Source organism: Prionailurus viverrinus, chromosome A1, assembly GCF_022837055.1.
Source record: "Prionailurus viverrinus isolate Anna chromosome A1, UM_Priviv_1.0, whole genome shotgun sequence".
NCBI classification, from domain to species: domain Eukaryota; kingdom Metazoa; phylum Chordata; class Mammalia; order Carnivora; family Felidae; genus Prionailurus; species Prionailurus viverrinus.
In genome coordinates, this window is record NC_062561.1 from 164,892,421 (window position 1) to 164,914,619 (window position 22,199).

The 22,199-nt window shown below is 38.8% G+C and overlaps 1 protein-coding gene across 1 annotated transcript; it reads right to left on the reverse strand.

Moving 5' to 3' along the window:
* Positions 1–7,636: 7,636 nt before the first annotated feature.
* Positions 7,637–19,799, reverse strand: LOC125164523 (src kinase-associated phosphoprotein 2-B-like). The gene is made up of 4 exons (XM_047857305.1): positions 19,650–19,799; positions 18,934–19,120; positions 9,865–10,000; positions 7,637–7,918 (listed from the first exon to the last, which is right to left on the reverse strand). The coding sequence occupies exons 1-4, from the start codon at positions 19,797–19,799 to the stop codon at positions 7,819–7,821; spliced, it is 573 nt and encodes a 190-aa protein (XP_047713261.1). The 3' UTR covers positions 7,637–7,818.
* Between the last annotated feature and the right edge of the window lie 2,400 nt (positions 19,800–22,199).

A 22,199-nucleotide genomic window follows, 5' to 3' on the forward strand; every position in this document is an offset into this window, starting at 1 on the left:
CCAAATAGGTGCAGAGTAAGGAAAAGATTACTTAGCACACAACACTTTGTTATCCTGAAACTCTCCTATGACGGTGTGTTCATCAGTGGTAAAATTCCAGGAGTGGTAGGAAAACAGCACCCAGTTCTACTTTCATTGATTATTCAGCCTAACAAGAGGTATAGGAATTAGGTGATATCAAGAATGTGTCATGCAAATTTAGCACATTTCATTTTTAAATGTTTATAATTTGCTGGAAATAATGATACAAAATTTATGTCATCATAATTTGAGTAATGGTGCTTTAACAGCTAGTTAGTTGGTTTCGGATGCCACCCCACAGAGCAAAATATTTGAGACTTCAACACTAGAGCAATGCTTACTTTTAATTAAGAGTTAATTATAATTCATTCAGTCATACCCCCTTCCCAGTTCCTCTCAGTTATGCTATGAAGGCCAAGCCCCCCAGCGATCCGTTATTACCTCATCTCCATTCTGGGCTCTGTGTATTTGCCAGTATGATGCAATCTCCTGGCTCCTTGTCCTGCCAAAGCTCCTAGTCCGTGGTCAGCACACTTGAATCTATAAACTCTTGTCCGATTATTCATTTGTTTCCCTTGTTCCAGCAGAAATCCATCTCTTCCCAAAGGAGCTTCTTCTCCCTGTCTGGGTCTCAGAATCATTTTCATTCTCTCTTTGTGTAAGCTAGTTATTTTCCTCCTTGTGCTCATCATGTTTTCTACTTATTTCATCCATTGATTTATCTTATTGCCAGTTGACAGTGAGACTCCTCCCCTAGAAGGTCAGTCTGTCAGTGAGGACAGAGACCCTGTTTACCAGGCAACTCTTTTCTAGGGCCTGAAGCATATTGAGAATGAATGAGTGAATGAATGATTATAGAGCTAAATGTTTGAAAATATTTTTAAAACAAATTCTATTTTTTGACTAAGTATGTGGATGCTCTGGTCACCAGTTTTACCTGATAAATTGAGGATTTGTCATTAGATAATGGCCTATTGCTGCTAAATAAATACATTCTGTATAGGTTTGTCAGGTGGCCACATTTATTTTACTTGGTTTCTGAAGCATTTAGACTTCGCAGCAGGACATGATAGGGTAGTGATCCTATGTGACACAGCATGTTTGTTTATTCTCAGTAAAAAGTTGGAAATTTTACCTCTCTAGGAATGCACAGAATAGCACCTACAACTGCTTTAGCTGAACCGATGTGTACACAATTCTAAGCTGCTACTACATTTCAAGCCAGGTATAAACAGGTCCTGGGATAAAAACATCACAGTTTAGGACTGAAAATGGATGCCATATGAGGAAAGAGGAACCTCCTATTTTTCTTAAAAAATTTTTCACATTTATTTATTTTTGAGAGACAGAGAGAGACAGAGCATGCTCAGGGGAAGGGCAGAGAGAGAGGGAGACACAGAATATGAAGCGGGCTCCAGGCCCTGAGCTGTCAGCACAGAGCCTAACGTGGGGCTGGAACTCACACACGGTGAGAGCATGACCTGAGCTAAAGTTGGACGCTTAGCCAGCTGAGCCACCTGGATGCCCCAGAAACCTCCTATTTCTTTTCAGGACTGTAGTGGAAGGGGTAGCTCTGTTATAGCTACTACATTTTGTTCAGTTAAAACCCTGTCATGGAACTTAAAATGTCTGTATTACTTCAGGGCTTAGGAATTCCTAAGTAAGATTTTAAAGAAAGATGATGAACGCATGTACATACACACACACACAAATTCCTTTCAAAAGATCAGGAAGGTGTTCTCATGAAAAAAACAAAACAAAACATCATCATCAGTATATTTTTATGGAAGTCCCATAATTAACTAATTCACAGTAAATATAATAATGCTGAACCAACTAGGGCTATATATAACTCCACTGGTCCAATTAGTATCAGATTTCACATGTAATTAACACTCCAGAGGAAAGTGAGAGAAGCTAGAGTGAAAAGTCCATACGAAAGTAGAGCAAAACTATTGGATCACATTACCTTATGTTGTTGCAAAGAGTAGAGAAAAGATTCCCCAAAACACAATTCAGTTTATTTTACAGCATAGAAAAATACAGCATGGATCATTTAAAAATAAAGTCATAATTACAGTGACTACAATTGAACAGATTCACTGAGGAAAACATTTTATTTTTATCTACAAGTTGAGAAACTGATGAAGCATAAAGGACAAATATGTATAATCAGTTGGAAAGTTGTCTGAGAGGGGGATTTTAGCAAAATAAAAGATTTGATGTGGTTCAATGGCATTCACCCAAGAGAGTTCCTGTTTCAAACTTACATTCATAACATAACACTTCATTGCTTTGCCGCTAAATCAACACAGTAGGGGAGCTCTACAGAAGGTCAAGCTCGAATCCAGTACCTTTTAAACAGTGTCCAAAAAAAGGGGTCTCCTGTTTTATATTTATAATTTTAATTACATATTACTATACTTTTCTCATAATCTTAAGTTATACTGTAATTTATTGTGTTACGTGGTAAACTTTCTAAAGTGTGGGGTAGTTGATTACACTCTTATGAGCTCAGGAAAAACAACAATTTCTCAAGAACTGTTACTTAAGTAAACTGTTTTGAAATCTGTTTTGGGGCTGAGTCTGCATAGTACAACAATAAAGGTGAGGTAACTAAATATTTGAAAAGCCAAATGATTTTTTACAGGCAGTACAGGCAGTTGGTGACAGAGCCAGAACTTGTGTTACAGGCTGCAGCTTACAAGTGGTGGTCAGTGGCTGCTTTGGCTGTAAGTAATAAAGTCTTGTCTCAGACACAGGGATCTCATGGACTTCTGCAAGCATCCACGGAGCCATGACAGGCAAACACACTAAATTGTGTAGTCATTTTAATGGGAATTCTTTGGATTCTAGGGCTCCTCTATACCATTAAACTTGTTTAAGTAGGATAAAATCCCAACCAGTGACTTCCCAAAGACTCCATTTTTCTGAAAATAAAACCCTTCTTCCTCCTGCTCCACTCCAAACAAACACAGAGTTAGGGCTGCTGAGCTCTCAGAATCTGTTTTCTTGTTATGTAAACCCATTGTTTTGGTCATGAGTAACTGGTCTCTTTGAATTCGTTAGAATTGGTATTGAAAGAACAAAATTATTCTTTCATGGGGAAATGGACCTGAGAGCATATGTACTGGAAGCTGTGAGCTAAAATCATGTTCTTCCAAGTGGATGACAAAGCAGAGAATACCATTTTGTACATTATTCATAAGATGACATATGTCTTACTTTGCCTGAGACATTCCCTGCTTATATCCGTTGTCTCAGTATAATTATTCGTAGTGTCTTCTCTCAAAATGGCCTGATTTGGAAGCTAAATTATATGGTCACCCTAATCACTCATGACTCTGATGGCAAATGATAGAAGCTGGACTTGAACAGCAGCTACCTCGATATCTCCCGGGGTTCCACCATCCAAAGTAAGACACAACTTTCAAGCACTTGGAAAGAGTGGCAAGACAGCATTTTCCTCTTTGTGGGAGCAAGTCCCTCTGAAATGGGATGTCTCCTGTATCTTATCTTTGGTCAGGGGGAGCTCTGTTTTGACTTTGGTTCTCTTATAAGTGTTTCTGTGTAGGCCCTTGCTTACATAACACTTCATTGGTGATATGCAGAGTAGCTCACTCTACCATGTTGACCCTAGATATGATTGCTACATAGGCTGTTCTACCTTATGCTCTGGCTGTTGACTTTATGAATGAGGAGGCTAGGCAATCTTCACATGTAGGTACTGTCTACAAGAGGCCATGACTGTCATTGGAATTTTGACCACAATTCATGCATTCATTCTCTATAACGACTAAAGTCAACCTGCAGGGAGAAAGAAGAAGTGGATGCACAAAAGCGGTAGCACAGAGAGAGATGATACCTCAGGTTTCTTCCTAATGCTTTGATCACCATTGAAGCTACCTCTGAGGTGCATTCTTGCCTTAATTTCCATAGATGCCATCATTTTTCATAATTATAATACCTTTATGCTTACGTCTACTCCAAAACCTTTCGGTAACTGTCAACCCTTAAAGTCCTAATGCAACTTAGAATCTAAATTCATAATTAGAAGATTTAATTTTCATCTGTGATCAGGTCAGTAGCTGGAATTCATTTATTTATGCTTTTCCACATGAATATTGAATACTTAATGTATGCTAGACAGTGTGCTAGTTTCAGGGAATACAGTATGACAGACATATTCCTACCTCCCTGAAGTCATCACACCTGGAATTAAAAACATGAGAACCTCCTCACTCTGCTTCAAAAGATTGATCAAATAATCAGAACTTTGTTTATGCATCCTGGGTATTCATAGCCTGTGAAGAGTCACTGAAATGAAAATCTCTGCTTAAGAATGGGTTCCATTCTAAAAAGACAGGTTTGGAAACATATGAGGGATATTTTTAAGCCAAAAAGATACATGCATAAATATTGTATATGTAAGCTGTGAGGAATTGTTAGTATAGAGTGGTTACTTTTTTAAAAAATATGCTTTATAGGTTCATTAGCTTTTACATCCCACTATGTACACGTCTTTGAAATGGTTTTATATGGTTGTTACATGGGTTGGAATGGAAAACAGAATTGTACTCTGGAGAAAGTATTTTTTCTCAGAAGTCAGGGTGGGTATGGAGAAATTGTTCCAAGCCCAGGAAGAAGCTTGAGAGGGATTGGGAGGCAAGGGATCATTGAGATCATTTTCTCAGGCTAAGTGGGTGAGGCAAATAAGGAAATAGACTGACTGCCTGCAGTTCCCTTCTAATTCATTGTGCTCTTTGATATTTCTTAATTTATCTTCACTAAATGTAATTCCCAAGTACAGAACAGTCCAGGGGTTTTCTTTTATAGTGTGCACATTAAGTCAACAGATGAGGCAGAACAAGAATTGGAGCGAGATCAGCACTACTTGGGCCCATCAGGGACCTCCTGAGAACAATGTGGGCTTAGTTTAGGGCTTCTAGGAATACTGATGGAAAATCTTCCAAGTTTATCAAGGAGTTGGGCTAGCAGAGTTTAGACAACTATAGGCCAGTTTTTGGGTTCTAAATAGGCAACACTATGCAGCATATGACCCACAAAACCTGAAACTCTATTTGGCTCTCTCTATTAAGCCCACTTAAGATGGAAACCCTGATGGAATGTTCCTTTATCCTCTCTACCTGTGGGTAGTGAAATGGAGACAAGATGTATTCCCTCAGGAAGAGTCCACAGAGATGTGACTGTTGGCTGACAATCCTTGCTAATGATATTGATAATCGTATTGAGAGTTCATCAGGGACACTCACTGTTCCAGTGCTTTTTGTACACTATTCATATAATTCTCACAAACACATGTGACAGATACTATTATCCCCATTTATAGATGAGGAAGCTAAAGCAGGGAGGGTTAAAGTTTACCTGTGTAAAGTCACAGCCAGGAAGTGACAGAGCTAAAATTTGAACTTGGGCCTTCTGGCTACAGAGAACAGACTTTAATAATTTTTTCGCCTCTCCTAATGGTAGTAGTCGGGTGGCAGTCAGTTCTTGGTCCACAGTAGGTGCTCAATGAATAAATAATTGCTAACTGACCACTGGACTCATGGCAAGCTCTCTTTGATTTGCCAAAAGGTGGGCTAATCCTAAAATGTGTGGTCAGATAGTGCATATGTAGAAGACCGGCCCTGCCCTTTCCCCTCCATATCGTATCTATTAAAAGATGGAAACCTTGTGGATCTTGAGAAATGTTCTTAATCTTATACCTAAAAAGTTCTTTTTGAGTCACATATCCCTTGAAAATCTATAAAAGCTTAAAATTGTCTCCACATAAAAATGCTCACACAAATTTTTTTGGCATAATGTATGGTACTGTTTAGAGCTCTAGAATCTTCCAGGAATAGCAACAGTAGTTTTTGAGGAGTAACTTTGAACATTGATACCTTTTACTTTCAAGTGAGTTATACAACTGCTTAATTTAGGGAAAATTGTATTCACATTTTATTGAGGTAGTTGCTTTTGTTTTTCCCCTTCAGGAGAAAGCTCTGTGCCAGTGTTACAGTTGGCTGTGGTCACTAGCTGGCTGCCTGGTAATGGCACAGTTTGTGCATTCCATGGCGGAGCTCCAAAGAGGCCGAGTGCTCCACTGGGGAGCGGATGTATGAGCTCCAGGTTTCTGACATGAACATTACTGATGATGCCCCTGCTGAAAGACCTCATTATTGTCATGGCAAATACTGGGAGAACAAAGAGACCATTGTCAGAACAGAGGACTATCTGTTATTGTTAATTGAATATTTTTGATTATGGCATTAGGTTGGTTAGGGTATTACGGCATGTCTTTTGGGGGGCATGGGTTCATTTGTGCAGCTTCTTTTAATACAGGAACTAAGTAGCACATGCTCACACACTCACGCATCCTTTATCTGAGTTGTGGTGAATGACAGCTGCAAACTGTTGCCATCTATTTGAAGAGTTCACAGTCTTTGGGGGAGAGGGCAGAGGTGAGGAGTGTATGAAAAATGGCATGAATTTTGATATCTTTTTCACATTTAAGATTCTCTGTAAAATGATATAATTTGAATCAACACGAAGTTCTTCATGAGATTGTAGAGATATAAACATGATTTATTGCTGGAATCGATGTGTTTCCAATCTCAGGCAAAGAGTAGAAGCATTGGACAACTTCGGATAGTGGGTGATTACATTATCTCTGTGAAACCACACATTCTTTATAACAATGAAGAGCTGTAGGATGAGTGAAAACAACACTGGATGGAGGGATGAAGACCCGGATTCAGTTCCTGGTCTTTCATTAACAACCTTTGTGATCTTCAACAGGCAACTCCCTCCCTGAGATTTCGCCATAAACAGGGGTTGAGCTGTAAGGTCTTTGTGAGCTCTGAAATACTATTATTTTGTGAACAAACAAGACCTTAAGTTTTTATTATTGTTTTCAGTTGTTCCAGAGCACTTAAATCTGACAATTGAACTCCCTGAAACTTCTTTTCCTTGTTCCATTAGTAAGGGCATGGGACTTCCAAGTGCATCACAACATCATGGCTCCACACTGGGATTGTTCCACTAAGAAATGAGGTCACTACTTAGAATTTACTTTTGAATTTCTCTGAATGTTACTTCCAGGGCAGGACATTCTTGACTTATTTTGTGTTTTCCCTTTGCAGTGTGACAGATATTCAGGTAATAATTCAGGTAATCATACAATGCATTTTTTGAGTTTGCTCCCCTAAATTCAGCCTACTTCCTTCCTTATTTTTATAGCAATAATTGTTATTATTTTCTTTCATCTGCAAAGTCCTGGGAGGTAGTTGGGTTAGTTGATTGTAGGATGACCTGACAGAGAGGACCTTGTTTAGCTGTATTATTTATTCACCATTTAAGCCACTTCATTTCCATGATCTTAATTTTTCCAAATATCAGCTTCCCATATCATGGCCTATAGGCATTCTGGGAAGCCTACAGTCAAAGGAAAGAATGGAAAATTTAGCAAAGAATACAAAAAAGAAATTAACTTTTATTGAATTTATGCTTTCAAAAGACATGGGTATGGAACATACTATTTTTTGATGCTAACACGAGCAGCCTGAGGGGCAGAAACGTGAGATATTAATGATGTTGATAGATATTCTATTTTCTGAATGTCGCATTAGATGTTGGTGCTTTGGTTCAAAAACAAAGTGGTAATATTATCACAAAATTTTAATGTTTTGGAGGAACATTCAGTTGAATGCTATGTAATAAAAAATGTTTTTGTTTCTTCCCACAACAGGCTTGTAGTGATTTTGTGGGTCCTTTCTCTTAAGATTAGGGTTTCTTTTACATTCTGGTCTCCTCTAGAGGTCGATTCATGAAGTCTTGAATAGCTTGATGCAAAGGAAGCCACTTTTTGATAGATGATTTCAGCGCTGTAATCCAGCTGTAGAAATAACAGTACAGGCCAGTTCATTAAAAAAAAATTGGACTGTAGGAAGATGAAATGTTAAAAAATCATTTAAATTTATTTTCTAATAATTTCTCTTGGTTATTTAGTTTGAAATCAATATAGTAAACCCTCATCCTTAGGTTTGGATTGAATGAAAGGTAAAACACCAAATGCAGAGTATGTAATGTTTAGCAAAGAAGTAAAACTATGTTCATATAAATACTAGGATGAGAAGAATGTTCAATGTTTGTAGACAGTGATTAATGGAGCTATAGGGCTTTCGCAATTATTAATAGTACTTTACTGTTCCTATAGAAATTTCAAATTCAGTTGATCAAATATAGAGTTATCAAATATTGCCATTAGGGCAAAATATTCCTTTATTACATTCTGTTAACCACAGCAAACTCTCTAGGTTAGCTCCCCTCTCTTTTCTATTTCCTTCTTTTCATTTTATTTTCTGATGGTTTATAAAGTGTACACATATAGAATTTATTCTAAGGGTAATTAGCACATGTCATGTTTTTAAAAGAAAGGTTGGGTCAGATAAGCTTGGGTAGTGGGAGTTATGAAGAGCCAACCAGGATTCTTTCTAGCAGGGTGTGTCAGGAACATTGATAAGTTAATATGTTTTGTGATTCTCTAAGATGGAAATATGATATTTATCATTTCCTAAAAACTATTTTGCGGGAGTAGAGCATCTTGTGGAGCCAGAATTCCATGAGCCACATTTGCAAAACTCTACTCGTTTGCTTTGAAGTATTTCTCTAGTGACTCACTATTGCTTCCTATTGATAATATTGACTCATGGATTTGGCAGTGAAATCTAACTGTTCAACCTCCACTCCTAGAGAAGACACTGGATTTTAACAGATAAGGGTTAATTTTATTTTACTGACCCTTTTTCTAATATGCCAGCTGGAGTCTTACCTTCAAGGGAACCATCTTAGTTTGCCACCCAGATTGTATAGCATAAGCCAAAGGAAAAAGATCTTGGCAAAATATCTAGCAATTCTATATTCATTAACCTCCCACTCTAGCCTATCCTTAGGAATGAGTGGTGCAGACAAGGTTTACATAATGGGAGAAGGTAGGGAGACTCCTCTCTTCCCTAAAGGTTACTGGCTAGAAATCCTGAAATTCTACTTTCAGAGTTTATTTCTTTGAGTTAAAGCAATGCATTTGGTTCTTGTAAACACCCCTGGAAATTTTACCATGTCCTCTGTTTTAATAAATGACTGTGAATTTCTTTATTAGATATTTTTAACCCAGACAGTTGGGAGAAAGCATCTGGATGAGGTGAGGGATGGTCATCAAGTAGTTGATAGTAGGAATGAGAGATGGAGGGCACAGGATGTCTTGAGTACTGAAATTAGATGGAGGAAGATCCTCTAGGTACCAGAGAATCCTTCTTCTGCCTCATGGTTTTGTCTCTTTTGATTCTACTGCTATTTTTTCCCCCAAATCATCATGAACCCAAGTGCCCATGTGTGCATGTCAAAGTGGATACTGAACATATTGAATTAGATAGGTAAGTTCTATATCCTTCAATGGCTTATAACAAAGCCAAACAACTGACCAAATTCGGATGGACATATCAATAAGAGTTATATGAAAGGAGGTGAGACAGCAAATCTGAATTAATAACATAATATTCATGGAAAACTGTGTTAGTAGATTTTTTTTTATGTTTAAGTCTGAGCCCATTGCCTTGGGGAGAATTGTGGACTCCTTTTCCACTTAAAAAAGTACTTCTGGAGGAATCATCTTCTATGCATTGCAAGAAAAAACAATCCTGGGGAGTATTAGCTATGAAGACTATGCAAGAAAGGGAGAGAGTTAACTGAAGATGGGAACTGAAGTTGGAGAGTAAGGGTAAGGGTTTTGCTAAGAAGACTTATCAAAGCAGATGAAGAAGAAATATGCAGACCTTGACTTACCGTTGGTTTTCTGTATTATTTTCTGCACAGAAATAGAAAGTCTTGAACTCTTCAGATGGAGGTTTGAGTTCAATTACTGACTGCTTGAAGCTAAGGATCTGCTCGTTCACCCTGTATCCTTGCAGATATAGACCACCTACAGAGGGTGAAAGAAAAAAAAAATGAGACTAGGGAAAGAGTAAGATGGGGGAAAAAAAGGGAATCTGAAAAAGCATCAAGAAAACTTTGTATCTGAAGGAATCTCTAATTCTAGGTGTCTAATTTTATAGATGAAGACACTGAGACTCGGAAGAATATGTAATTTAAGGTCCTCCACTAACGATTAATGGCAAGACTGGTAATACAGGTGGATTTCCCAGTTTTCATTTTTGTGGTCTTCTCATTATGTGTTCAGTGTTTAGCTTGGGTTACTGTGGGTCTAAGCCAGGTACTTAACCTGGAGGACACATTTTGAAATAAACTTTTTGGTATCAAAGAGTGATACCTGCAATATCACATTAGAGGAAAATTAAATACTATTTGCTTAGGCAGAACCATTAAAACAGCTTTCCTGAATAATAATGGAGATTGCCAGCAGTTTCTAAAACCAATGTAGATTCTCACCTTCTTTGTGAATATGCAAAGCACATTTAAAATATGAACCCACAGGGTGATATGAGGGAGCCAACTTGAATTAAAATGAGAATAAATGACTGGTTTTGGAAGATAATTTTTTTTTCCCCATGGTCCTTTGAGTCCAAGTTAGTGGTTATATATTTCTTGGCCTGAATTTTGTTTCCATTATCTGGGGGTAGAGAAAGGATATTGGTCTGGGGGAAGAGGCTAAAAACTCAAAACCTTTATGTGTTTTATAGTGTCTTGATGCTCTGTGGTAACCTAAATCTCATGTACACAATCTAGGTAACGTCATTAATATCAGTGATTAGATTGTTTAAACCTGTTTCTTGCTCTTGCTAACTCTTGTTCTAATCTCCCACTTCCTCCCAGGAGCCACTTTAGTGCATTGTACTAACAAAATACAAAAATACAACTTGGATGTTTGCTCTATCTGGTAGTTATTCTATACCAAAACGAAACCATGAAGGAAAAATTTCATCCCTTTGACTATGGCTGACCTTTGTTTTCCTTTTGGTTATATCTGGTAGTGATGTATACTGTCCTTAAGTCAGACATTTTTTCTTTTTAAACCGAAAGAGTGGCTTTTGGACTTTAAAATTTGTCTGTTTTATAGGGGGGGTTTACTTTTTTTTTTTCCTTAAAATTTGTTTATTTATTTATTTAATTTATTTTTTTATGAAGTTTATTGTCAAATTGGTTTCTTTTTTTTTTTTTTTCAAATTGGTTTCCATACAACACCCAGTGCTCATCCCAAAAGGTACCCTCCTCAATACCCATCACCCACCCTTCCCTCCCTCTCACCCCCCATCAACCCTCAGTTTGTTCTCAGTTTTTAAGAGTCTCTTATGCTTTGGCTCTCTTCCACTCTAACCTCTTTCTTTTTTTTATTTCTTTCCCTTCGCCCATGGGTTTCTGTTAAGTTTCTCAGGATCCATATAAGAGTGAAACCATGTGGTATCTTTCTTTCTCAGTATGGCTTATTTCACTTAGCATAACACTCTCCAGTTCCATCCATGTTGCTACAAAGGGCCATATTTCATTCTTTCTCATTGCCACGTAGTATTCCATTGTGTATATAAACCACAATTTTTTTTATCCATTCATCAGTTGATGGACATTTAGGCTCTTTCCATAATTTGGCTATTGTGGGCACCTGAGTGGCTCAGTTGGTTAAGCATCTGACTATGGCTCAGGTCATGATCTTATAGGGGGGGTTTAGATGCAATACTAAATTAAAATTTTTTATTTAAAAAGAGTGAGTTTCAAAGCTAACTTCTAGAAATGCATTCATTTCAGAAATGGTTAGATTTTTTTTCCCCTTTAGTAGGTCCCAGTAAAATGGTATTTATAAAAATCAGAGAGTGACTTGTGTCTTTGTGCTAATCTACACTATACAACATGAAATTCACACATTTGAAGTGGGCAATGATTTTTAGCTTATTTATGGAGTGGTGTGACCATCACCATAATCTAATTTTAGAACATTTTCATCACCTCAAAAAGAAACTCCATACCCATTAGCAGTCATTCCCCATTTGCTGCCCCAACCTAACACTAGGTGATTCTAACCTACTTTCTATCTCTATGGATTTGCTTTTCCTGGGACACTTAATATAAATGGAATCATACAATATGCAGTCTTTTGTGACTGGCTTCTTTTATCCGGTATGATGTTTTCAAGGTTCATCCATGTTGCATCATGTATCAGTACTTCGTTCCTTTTTATGGATAAATGATATTCCATTGTATGGGTATACCACATTTTATTTATCTCTTCGTTAGTTCATGGATGGACATTTGAGTTTTCTTCATTTCCATGACTATAATGATTAACATTATAAATACTTGTATACAAATTTTTGCATAGACATATATTTTGGGGTATATCCTAGAAGTAGAATAAGCAATGTGCTAGATGTGTCAGGACTATAGGCTACCCAAAGACATATCCAAGGGTTATTTTGCTGTCTTAATTCTCTGCTCCCAACAATAGCACAATGCATTTATATTACTGTACTGGTTTCTGATGTCTTCTTTCTTGTGAGATTTCCCTTTCTCATATGTCTAAGCAGATACGAATACCCTCTTCTGTCCCTACACTTTTTGAGAATGGATAGAAAGTTTTGTCCAAAAATATGTCTGCTACAAACAGGAAAGTTTCTGACCCCTTTTCTAACCAGTTGCAGGGTAGAAATGATTGGCAGTAAAGACGTCTGACTATAACCCTATTACCTCATTTGAGGTGACCTCATTGGTCCAGTCTCTATCTGTTATTAAGTAGCAGCAATAAATAGTAAGCTGGCGCAACATTTGGACAGAGATTTCTCAGAAGAACTATGCAAGCAAGTGTTCCATTTGTTGCAATAATGTAAAATATATCTGAGAAGTGCACATAGACCTTGATGTGATTTATTCAAGAACAATAGTTAAGTCACAATTTGTTACTTTCAGCTTTTGCTGGAGAGAGATAAGAGAGAAAAAAATCAAGTATATGGTGAATGACAAGGAGCCTGAGGGCCTATGAAGAGGCATTTGACCAAAGGGCTTTTGGAAATACTTGTACAGTGTTTTTAATATTTTTTTAATATTAGCCAGCATAGGAGAGGCAGTGATGCATATTGTTAAAGTACGAGCACTTTCCTTGACAGTAAGCACAGACTTCAGGGAGCTGACCAGTGCTATTTCTACAACTCTTATAATACACATTAGAGGCATGTTTATCTAGCTGAAAGTACAATGTGAGATTCGCATCTACCCTGTTTTTTCTAGGAAATTAGGGCCATGTGGCTTCTCACGTCGCGTACTTTCCCCTTTCACTGTTACCATTTCCCTGCCTTCCCTTTGCTGTCCCCGGGATTGTCTCAGTCCCTCAGGTGACTGTTACAGTAAATAAGTCAGGTCCCAAATACTACACATACCTTTAGAAGAAATATCATGTGAGGTGTCCGGGATCTCTTATAAAGAAGATAAATCAATGGGATAAAATTAATATAAAATAAAATGAAAATAAAGCAGTAAAGCCTCTGAGATGCTGTGGTCAGGGGACCATGTCTCTATGAAGTGGTGACCACAGAAAGTTGAGTCTTAATAACAAAGCAACTAATATCCTAGGTGGATGACAAAGATAATTGAAAGGAAAGAACCTAAGATTCTGAACACAAAACTGACCAGGAATGCAGAGACAATGATTTGTATATGAGTATTTTTCCAGGCTTTTTGCCTGTGATCCAAAGATGTGATAAATACAGAGCTCTATGGGTTTTCATACAGTTAGACCAAAAGTTTTGTGGAACATTGTGATGTACCATGATATTGTCTATTCAATTAAATTCTATTCTGTTGTACTTTTTTTTTTTTAATGTTTAGTTATTTTTGAGAGAAAGAGAGAGAATGATAAAACCTGAGCGGGGGAGGGGCAGAGAGAGAGGGAGACACAGAATCCGAAGCAGGCTCTAGGCTCCAAGCTGTCAGCACAGAGCCCGACATGGGGCTCAAACCCACAAACTGTGAGATCATGACCTGAGCCAAAGTTGGACGTTTAACCAACTGAGCCAGCCAGGAGCCCTTATTCTGTTGTACTTCTAAATACTCGCCACAACCTACTACATTGACTGCATGGCTCAGTAAGGGGGTAAAAACCTGTGGTTTGACGAATAATGCTATAAATAGTAACCACGGCCTGTTTCACTGGGCTGGAGAACAAGGAACCAAGCAAGGGTAGGATATGCAAGAGCCAAGCAGAGCTTGGACAATACAAGTGAACGAGGAACTATAGATCAGACCAGCACAAAGGTCATTCACTTAGCATAACCTGGAAGAACTGAGTATAAGTATTAGAACTCTGTACAATCTTTATAAATATAATGATTCACATTCCATGCATATAAAAATGATTACATTCAACTGAGTATTTTATTTTTAATTGATTCATTGTAGTGCCTGTTGTGTTCATGGCACAGCATAGGTTCAGCCCTAACTCAATAAATTTCTTCACTGTCGTTACAATTCCCAGTTGTTGTGATAAATAGTTGGACTGTGTGGATCATGGCTATGGCAGCCAATGTGCTGATTTCCAGAGACTAGATGCCAAATACTGAGTACTACTTTAAGAAGACTAATTTCTGGCAGGGAGTGCTATATATAGCATTATGGCTAAGAGTTTGGGCATAAGGATTTGGATAGCATTTGCTCAAATTTTGTCCCCTAACAGCTGGGTGACCACATCAGCATGTTAGTTAATTTCTCTAAGCCTTAGTTTCTGACTTATAATGGGGCAATAACCGTGGATGTTTTGCAAATATTAGTTTTAGATGATGAGCATAAAGTACTTATTTAAGTGCTGGACACACAGGAAGCACTCAGTGAGACATACTTTCTGCCACCAATACACCTGAGCAGAATGATCCAGGCCTCTCAAAAAATGCGGCTCCCCAGGGCAGTGATTCTTAGTGGACAGTAGAGAGAAGCATTTCTCTTTTGGGGATTTTCCACAGGAGATTTCGATATGCCTCTGTCTCAGCTTGGGTCTCACTGTGCCGGATCATTGGCTACGGGCCTCAGGTCACGATGCAAGTTAAGATGTATAAGATTGAGAAGGGCTCTTAGGAAAAGAATGTAAACCTCAATGCAAAATTCCAATCTTGGGAAGGGTAAAGCACCCCAGAAGAGCTCCTGCACAGCCACCTTAATGCTAATGAAGAGTGAGAAGCTGATTAACCTTGGGAGAGCTTCCATCCGGACCCAGCAGCTGTCAGGGTGAGACTGGGGAGGAGGTGGAAGTAAAGTGTATTTTCTGGCACAAGGTGCATGCTTAGGCAAATGGCACTTTTTATTCAAGAAAGAGTAGAGTCATGTAAAACCCTAAATCACAGGCCTCGATTTTAGAACATGGCCTAGACATAGCATTTTCTTTTGGAATTTCAGTAAGAAAAATGTTCTTTTAATCCATACTTGAGATAATTTAAGCTAGAAATGGAGGCCTGTGGACATAGGAATATTTAAGATGTATGGATGGTTAAGAATGACTGGGCTTGGATTAAATATTTTTATTAGTCACAGAATGATCTTTTTTAAGAGAGGAATTAAAAATAGATAGAAATTAGGTAACTTCCTAGGGCTAGAAAGAGTATGATGTATCAGAAAGAATAGGCATCTGGTGGCCTGCGTTCTGGTTTTGCCTTTGAATTGATTTTCCAATCTTCTAACCATTCTCTACTATTACATGAGGGGATGACAAACTACTCACACTTCATGGGAGTAATGGCCACTTGGGGTCATTTAATCATTGATTCATTGATTCATTGATTCATTCATTAAAAATACATAGTATAGGGACATCTTTGGAGCATATAGTCCCTTAGAAGAGACAATATGGCTCTCTGGAGGTAACATACAAGGTAGAAAGTGGTAAGTGTCACAAGATGGGTAAATGTGGAAGTTCAGAGAGGGGAGGCACTTTGTCTAAGACCATGTGGGATTGCTTGACAGGAGAGATGGCTGGTGACTGAATAAAAATTTGAAGGGCAGGTAGAATCTGAACAACTTGTGTTGAGGAATCAGTAGATATACACCGATTCAGGGGAAGGAACTAGAAAAAGCAAAGACATGGTGCCAGAAAAAGGTTTAAGATGTGTGGTGAGTTATGGAAATAGAACATGACCATGTTTGATTAGAGTGCAAGGTCCTTTAACACAAGGAGTGGAAAAGAAAACCAGAGAGAAGGGTTTTGAGACAAAGTATAAAACTCTAGAGTACTATCTATGGAGTCAACAAAGAACCATGGAAGGTTCTGGAAAGATGTGTGAAATGATAAAAGCTGAATATAAAGAAGACGTCCATTTTTGTCTATTTTTTTCTTTTTTTGGTGTAACTTAGGCTACCTGGGTTCAAATTCTTTCTTCACCATTTACTACCCAGGGGACCACAAGCAAATGATTTAACCTTGTTAAGCATTGGTTTGCAAACTGGTAGGTGGAATAATAGCCTATTTTCTGAGAGTGTTGTTGAAATTAAATAAAATGGTAAGTAAAAACACTTAACAGAGTGACCAATACAAAAGGAGGACTTACTAAATGGTAACTCTACTTTTGTTATTATTTTTAGGCCATTTATTAGTAGCCACTTTCCAGTTCTCCAAGTAGAACTTTTCTAAGTAGGACCTCCTTCTGACTTTTCAGAATAAGGGAAGCCACCTAGTGGCTGTTATTACTGTTTTAAACTTGGCGTCAGTAGCAGTCTCTGGGCCCCAGGGGTTTGGAAGCACTTTGTTAATATTTCAGTTTGGAATAATCTAAGCATCAATCCTAAACATTCCCTTTGAATCTATGGAAACAGTCTCTTAAAAATGAGCTTCATTGATTTGGAAATTAAAATGATTCAGACTTTTGTGGTGATATTTTATAATAAAAATCCCAATCCATGACTACTTTGGAGTTTTGTTTTATTTACCTTCATTCCCATCCTGGTATCAGGTGCTTAAAACTATGGACTTGGGGAGTGCCTGGGTGGCTCAGTTGGTTAAGCCTCTGACTCTTGTTTTTGGCTCAGGTCATGATTTCACGGTTTGTGAGTTCGAGCTCTGTGGTGGGCTCTGTGCTGACAGCATGGTGCCTGCTTGAGGTTCTCTCACTCCTTCCCTCTCTCTGCCCTTCCCCCACTCTCACTTTCTCTCTCAAAATAAATAAATAAACTTAAAAAAAAAAAACAACTATGGATTTGGAGTTAAATAGCAACAGCCTGTTCTGTAAGTGCTTAGAGATGCTGGCTATCTCTTAATAGTTGAAAATATTTTGGGTCATGTTATAATATTCTCAAATGGAAAGTTGAATAAGTGAAAGAGAATCATTATATCATTCATCCTGAGTGATAAGAAATGGACCACAGTGTGATATTCACCTCGTACTTCTTTTGTACTTTCCAAGAAGGCTGAAATGGTCACCAGATACTTCCTTCCCATTTGGCATGGCTGTCTAGCTTAAATAAACATAAGCATTGGGGCGCCTGGCTGGCGCAGTCGGTTAAGCGTCCGACTTCAGCCAGGTCAGGATCTCGCGGTCCGGGAGTTCGAGCCCCGCGTCAGGCTCTGGGCTGATGGCTCAGAGCCTGGAGCCTGTTTCCAATTCTGTGTCTCCCTCTCTCTCTGCCCCTCCCCCGTTCATGCTCTGTCTCTCTCTGTCCCAAAAATAAATAAATGTTGAAAAAAAAAATTAAAAAAAAAATAAATAAACATAAGCATTAATGCTAAAAAAATAATTAAATGACTGGGATTCCAGGATGTTTACTACTGCTAACTAAGGTTATTCATTTGGGGAAAAAAATCCAAGTGCAAATAAAATAGCAATAATCGCTTTTGTCAAAAACTGCAAAAGTCTAGGGGCGACTGGCTGGCTCACTCAGTGGAGCTTGTGACTCTTGATCTCAGGGTCATGAGTTCAATCCCCACACTGGGTGTAGAGATACTTGAAAATAAAAATCTTTAAAAAAGACTACAAGAAGGCAAAATATTTCTTGTTAAAATCAGACACAACTATTTTATTATTAGATTATCAAAGAGGCACCTGGGTGGCTCAGTCGGTTAAGCGTCTGACTCTTGGTTTCGGCTCAGGTCATCATCTTGCAGTTCATGAGTTCAAGTCCCACATTGGGCTCTGTGCTGACAGTGTGGAACCCTCTTGGGATTCTCTCTCTCTCTTTCTCTCTGCCCTCCCCTGCTTGCTCTCTCTGCCTCTCTCAAAATAAGTAAATAAACTTAAAATTAAAAAAACCAAATTATTAAATCATATTGTTTATATGCCCATTTTGCATATATAGCTTTTAATATATATAGTTTAATAAGTATGTAAATGTGTACATTTTTTAGAGTGAGAGCTTTTTATAGAGAGAGCTTTACATGTAGAGGTTAAGTCACCCTGATAACAATTACCTTGTGTGATCTTCACAACAGTCCTTCGAAATAGCTATTTGCATTTTACCAATGAGGAAAGTAAGTTTTAGGAAGTGAAGTAACTTGCCCAAGGAAAAGTGACAGTTAATGTTCCTTTTGTTATTCATTTGTCCATCATTAGGAATGTTCTGACAAAAGGGAGTTCCTAGCAGAAAGTTATTGACATAAACTCTGAATGCCATCAGTAACCAAAAGAATGAAGGAGCTTACTTTTGCTTTTCTAGGCAAAAAAAGCTTGGGTTTACATCTACAGGATCTGGAGTTAGCTTGGCTGTTTAGAACTCAGCTTCGTTGCTTACTATGTGTGATCTTGTAAGTTAAGTAGACTTTCCAGCCAGTTTTCTTCTTTGTAAAAGGAGGATAATAACAGTATCTCTTCATTGGAGGATAAATGAACTAATTTAGGTAAGGCACACAGTATAAGGCTTGGTAAGAGGTCCATAAAGCTAGGATGTCACTCCTATTACTATTGTAATTACTATTATTTCAAGTGAAAGTTGAGTCCATACCTGAGGCCTGGGTGGAGCGAATGCTAGCATAGAAGTACAAGCAGCCATCCTTCAGAATGCAGTAGTGCTGGACCCACATATCTGTATTTCTGTCCAGTTGGTGCAAAAGGCCTAGGCACTCTGGGTTCTTGATAGCCAGGGGTGGGAGGTTACTGTTGTGCAGGGTAACGTCTTCCCAGACATGGTTCTGCAAGTGTAGCACAAAGGGATCATCTGAGTGCTCATCCTGTGCCAGTGGTCATTGACTCCCAGGAGCCAATGACATCAGCACTAAGGCTGTTTGACTTCAGAAAAGGCACCGCCCTCAGTGATTCTATTGCCAAGGCAATCTAATACTTGAGCAACTAGCCAGAAAACCCGAATTCATGTCCCTTCTCTTTGGTTTCTGTTCTAGTGTCAGGAAATCAAAAGACTATTTCACTGACCACTGGGATTGTCCTCTTAGCCCTGTTCCTGGCATGTCTACTGTGTCTAATAGCAGCCCTTGGTTCATGCTTCACTTTAGAACTCCCATTTGTGCAAAGGACCAAGTTAAAGGCCCCAGGCCAGATCTGGCCTTAAGCTCACATGGTCAGTGATGTGCCAGGTCATGATAAATCCAGATCTTCTACCCTGGAGGGCAGTCCTTGGTCCATAGGCCTGAGAGGCAGGCTTTCCCTGTAACCTGACCTGAGGCAGTAGATGCAATGCTTCATCTCGTTATCACAATGCCCTACCAGGTGCCGGCCAGTTTCTCTTCCATATTTAGTTTCCATTTTGCTCTTTAGTTTTAAAAAGGCAGTGCAGAAGATTTCAGAATGCAGAGCCGGCTGTATTCTTTGCTGTGAAGAGGGAGCCTGTGGGGAGCTTGGGTGTTCCTTTTTCATTCTGCTACAGACACTCTGAACGCATCAGCCGACTAGAGCCCTCTTACAAATATCAGCCTAGTTAGGATGACACATTGGAGAGATGGATGAGTGTATTGAGCATTGTGTTCCAGGTAAAATGAAACACAAGTCTTGCTGTTTCTCATATGATGATGCCAGTGATTGTTCAGAAAGGACACTTCTAGGACACAGGGCAGTACATTTAAGCTCAAACAATCCAAATTTCCCTGAATGTGTAAGAGCCGAAACATGTAGAGAAGATAATGGATAGTAAATACCTTTTGCTTGTATGACATTTGGTGAGGAAATGAGCATATTTAAAGGAAGTGTATGACCTTATTAGAAATCTTACACATAGCATAAAAAGGAAACAGTTGGGCACAAAGCAATCCCCTCCCCACCAGCCAGGTGATAGCACTAGCTCAGAAAGTGGGGTATCAAATGTCTTAGGGGCTAAAGGAATGACTCACCTGTTGATGTTAGGAAGTTAAAGGTCAAGCCCAAATTAGAAAGTATATTGCTGCAAGACTGGGAGTTTTGAACAGGTAGGAACAGTGAAAGTTGCGCTAATATGTGTCCAAAACAAGGGTATGAACATTAAACAGTGCATTTCTGAACATGCGACATGCAATTTCTAACATGCTGCTCAGCCTACAGCTCTATCCTAGGACATTCCTGAGATCTTGTACTTGGGGATTGAAAAGAAAACAGAAGCAGTGGTTTAACCTCCTGGACTGCTCCCTGTAAAATGGAAATCCCACCCCAATTTGTGACTACCTAGCGAGTTCATTGAGAGAAATGTCACACAAACCCCTGAAAATAAAAAGAACAGCAGGAATGCAAGTCCCCTCATGGAATCTGAATAGAAATCCCTGTTAACTTAAAATCCTCTTTCCCAGCTTTTAGAGCAGATCTGAGAAGTCCCAGGGTGAACTGCATGACATTTGACTTGATCCTTTCCCCCTCTGAGGAGAAGAGCTGGATGAAGGCAGAGATGAATATCAAGGATACCTTACCTGGCGGACAGGATGGATTGCTTTGTCCATTGCCTCCAGCCACCTGAAAGACAGTAAAATGAGAGGAACTCTCCTTTGGGGACTGGATAAGTATCATTCGGAGGGGCTTGCCCTTCTCCCTGGAAACCCATCTTTCAGACAGAATAGTCCTGAGACTCAGATATATTTCACGGCTGGAAGATGATGGTCGAAAGGCAACACATTCTTACGAAATTGGTATTACTGGATGGCAAAATCCCACCTCCGCCAGGCATATTTAAAATAAATTATTATCCTTCTCCTTTACCACTGTTTAATTAGTGACTAAGATAAAATTTCTTCACTCTTTATTTTTCCAAGGCATGTGAATTAATTACCACCAGCAGGGCTAGTAACGATTTGGTGTTAATAACTATAAGGCACTGGCTATTACAATATGGAAAGACTGGCAGTCACTGTCCTTAGCTCCCTCCCCAAGTGTTCCTTGGACAGAGTAGACACATTTAGTGCACCATTAGTGCTCCTACTTGAGGACTATATTTTCTTAGTCTTGTCTCCTTAGCCAGCTACCAGCCTATCCACCTCATTTGCCAATCTTTTAAATTTTCTTTTAAACCCTGTAACTTTCAATCAAACCATACTGCTTGCTCTTCTCCCCAAAGTTTGATTTATTCCCTCTGCCTTTTTCTGTTCCATTTCTTCTTTTGCACGCTTGTCTGATCCTGTGCCACACCCTTTGTAAACTCTGCCCTCATCCCCGCCTTGGGAGATCCTCACTCCCTACACTCAGTTCCTGTGCCACTTTGTCTTCTCCTATAGCACTTCTTAATGTTTCTTTGGCATTACAAATATTCAACCAAATGCCCTATCTTCTTAGTTCTGAGCTTTTTTGAGGGCAAGAATTGGCATTTAATCATACTAATAGTCTGTGGAGAACTGAAAACACTGTCTTGGGCACATTAGCTAACCAACAAATATTTTGTTCCTGAATTGAAATACAGTCAGGTTACCATCATCATATTTCCCTCTTTGTCCTTTAAAGCAACATGCATTTGAATCAATAATGTTCTACAAGTAGGAACAGTATCTTGTTTGTCTCGGACATTTCAGACCTAGGCTTCTCTTTAAGATTGGAACTGAGTCCAATTCCTCTTAAAGAAACACTCAACACCGTTGACCTCTTACCTTTTTGTCAGTCTCCCTTACTTCTACTCCATCCTACCTTCACCCTAAATTAGCAGCACTTACATTGCAGTTTTCAGTTGATTCACTGGATTGACCAGTGATCTCCATTCCCTTAGGGTGATACAGTGAAGTAATGATCATAAGCCACTAAATGCTTAGAATTTGTAGGCTACCCTCTTAGAAAGCCTGCATACCTCTACCCCTCCAGTTGGGTTGTATG

Coding starts and splice junctions, on each gene's coding strand:
- LOC125164523 (XM_047857305.1), bottom strand. CDS start 19,799: ATGAAAAAGGAACACCCAAGCTCCCCACAGGCTCCCTCTTCACAGCAA. Junction 19,121..19,649: donor GAGAAACTGGCCGGCACCTG/GTAGGGCATTGT, acceptor CTACACTTGCAG/AACCATGTCTGGGAAGACGT. Junction 7,919..9,864: donor AATAATACAGAAAACCAACG/GTAAGTCAAGGT, acceptor TTATTTCTACAG/CTGGATTACAGCGCTGAAAT.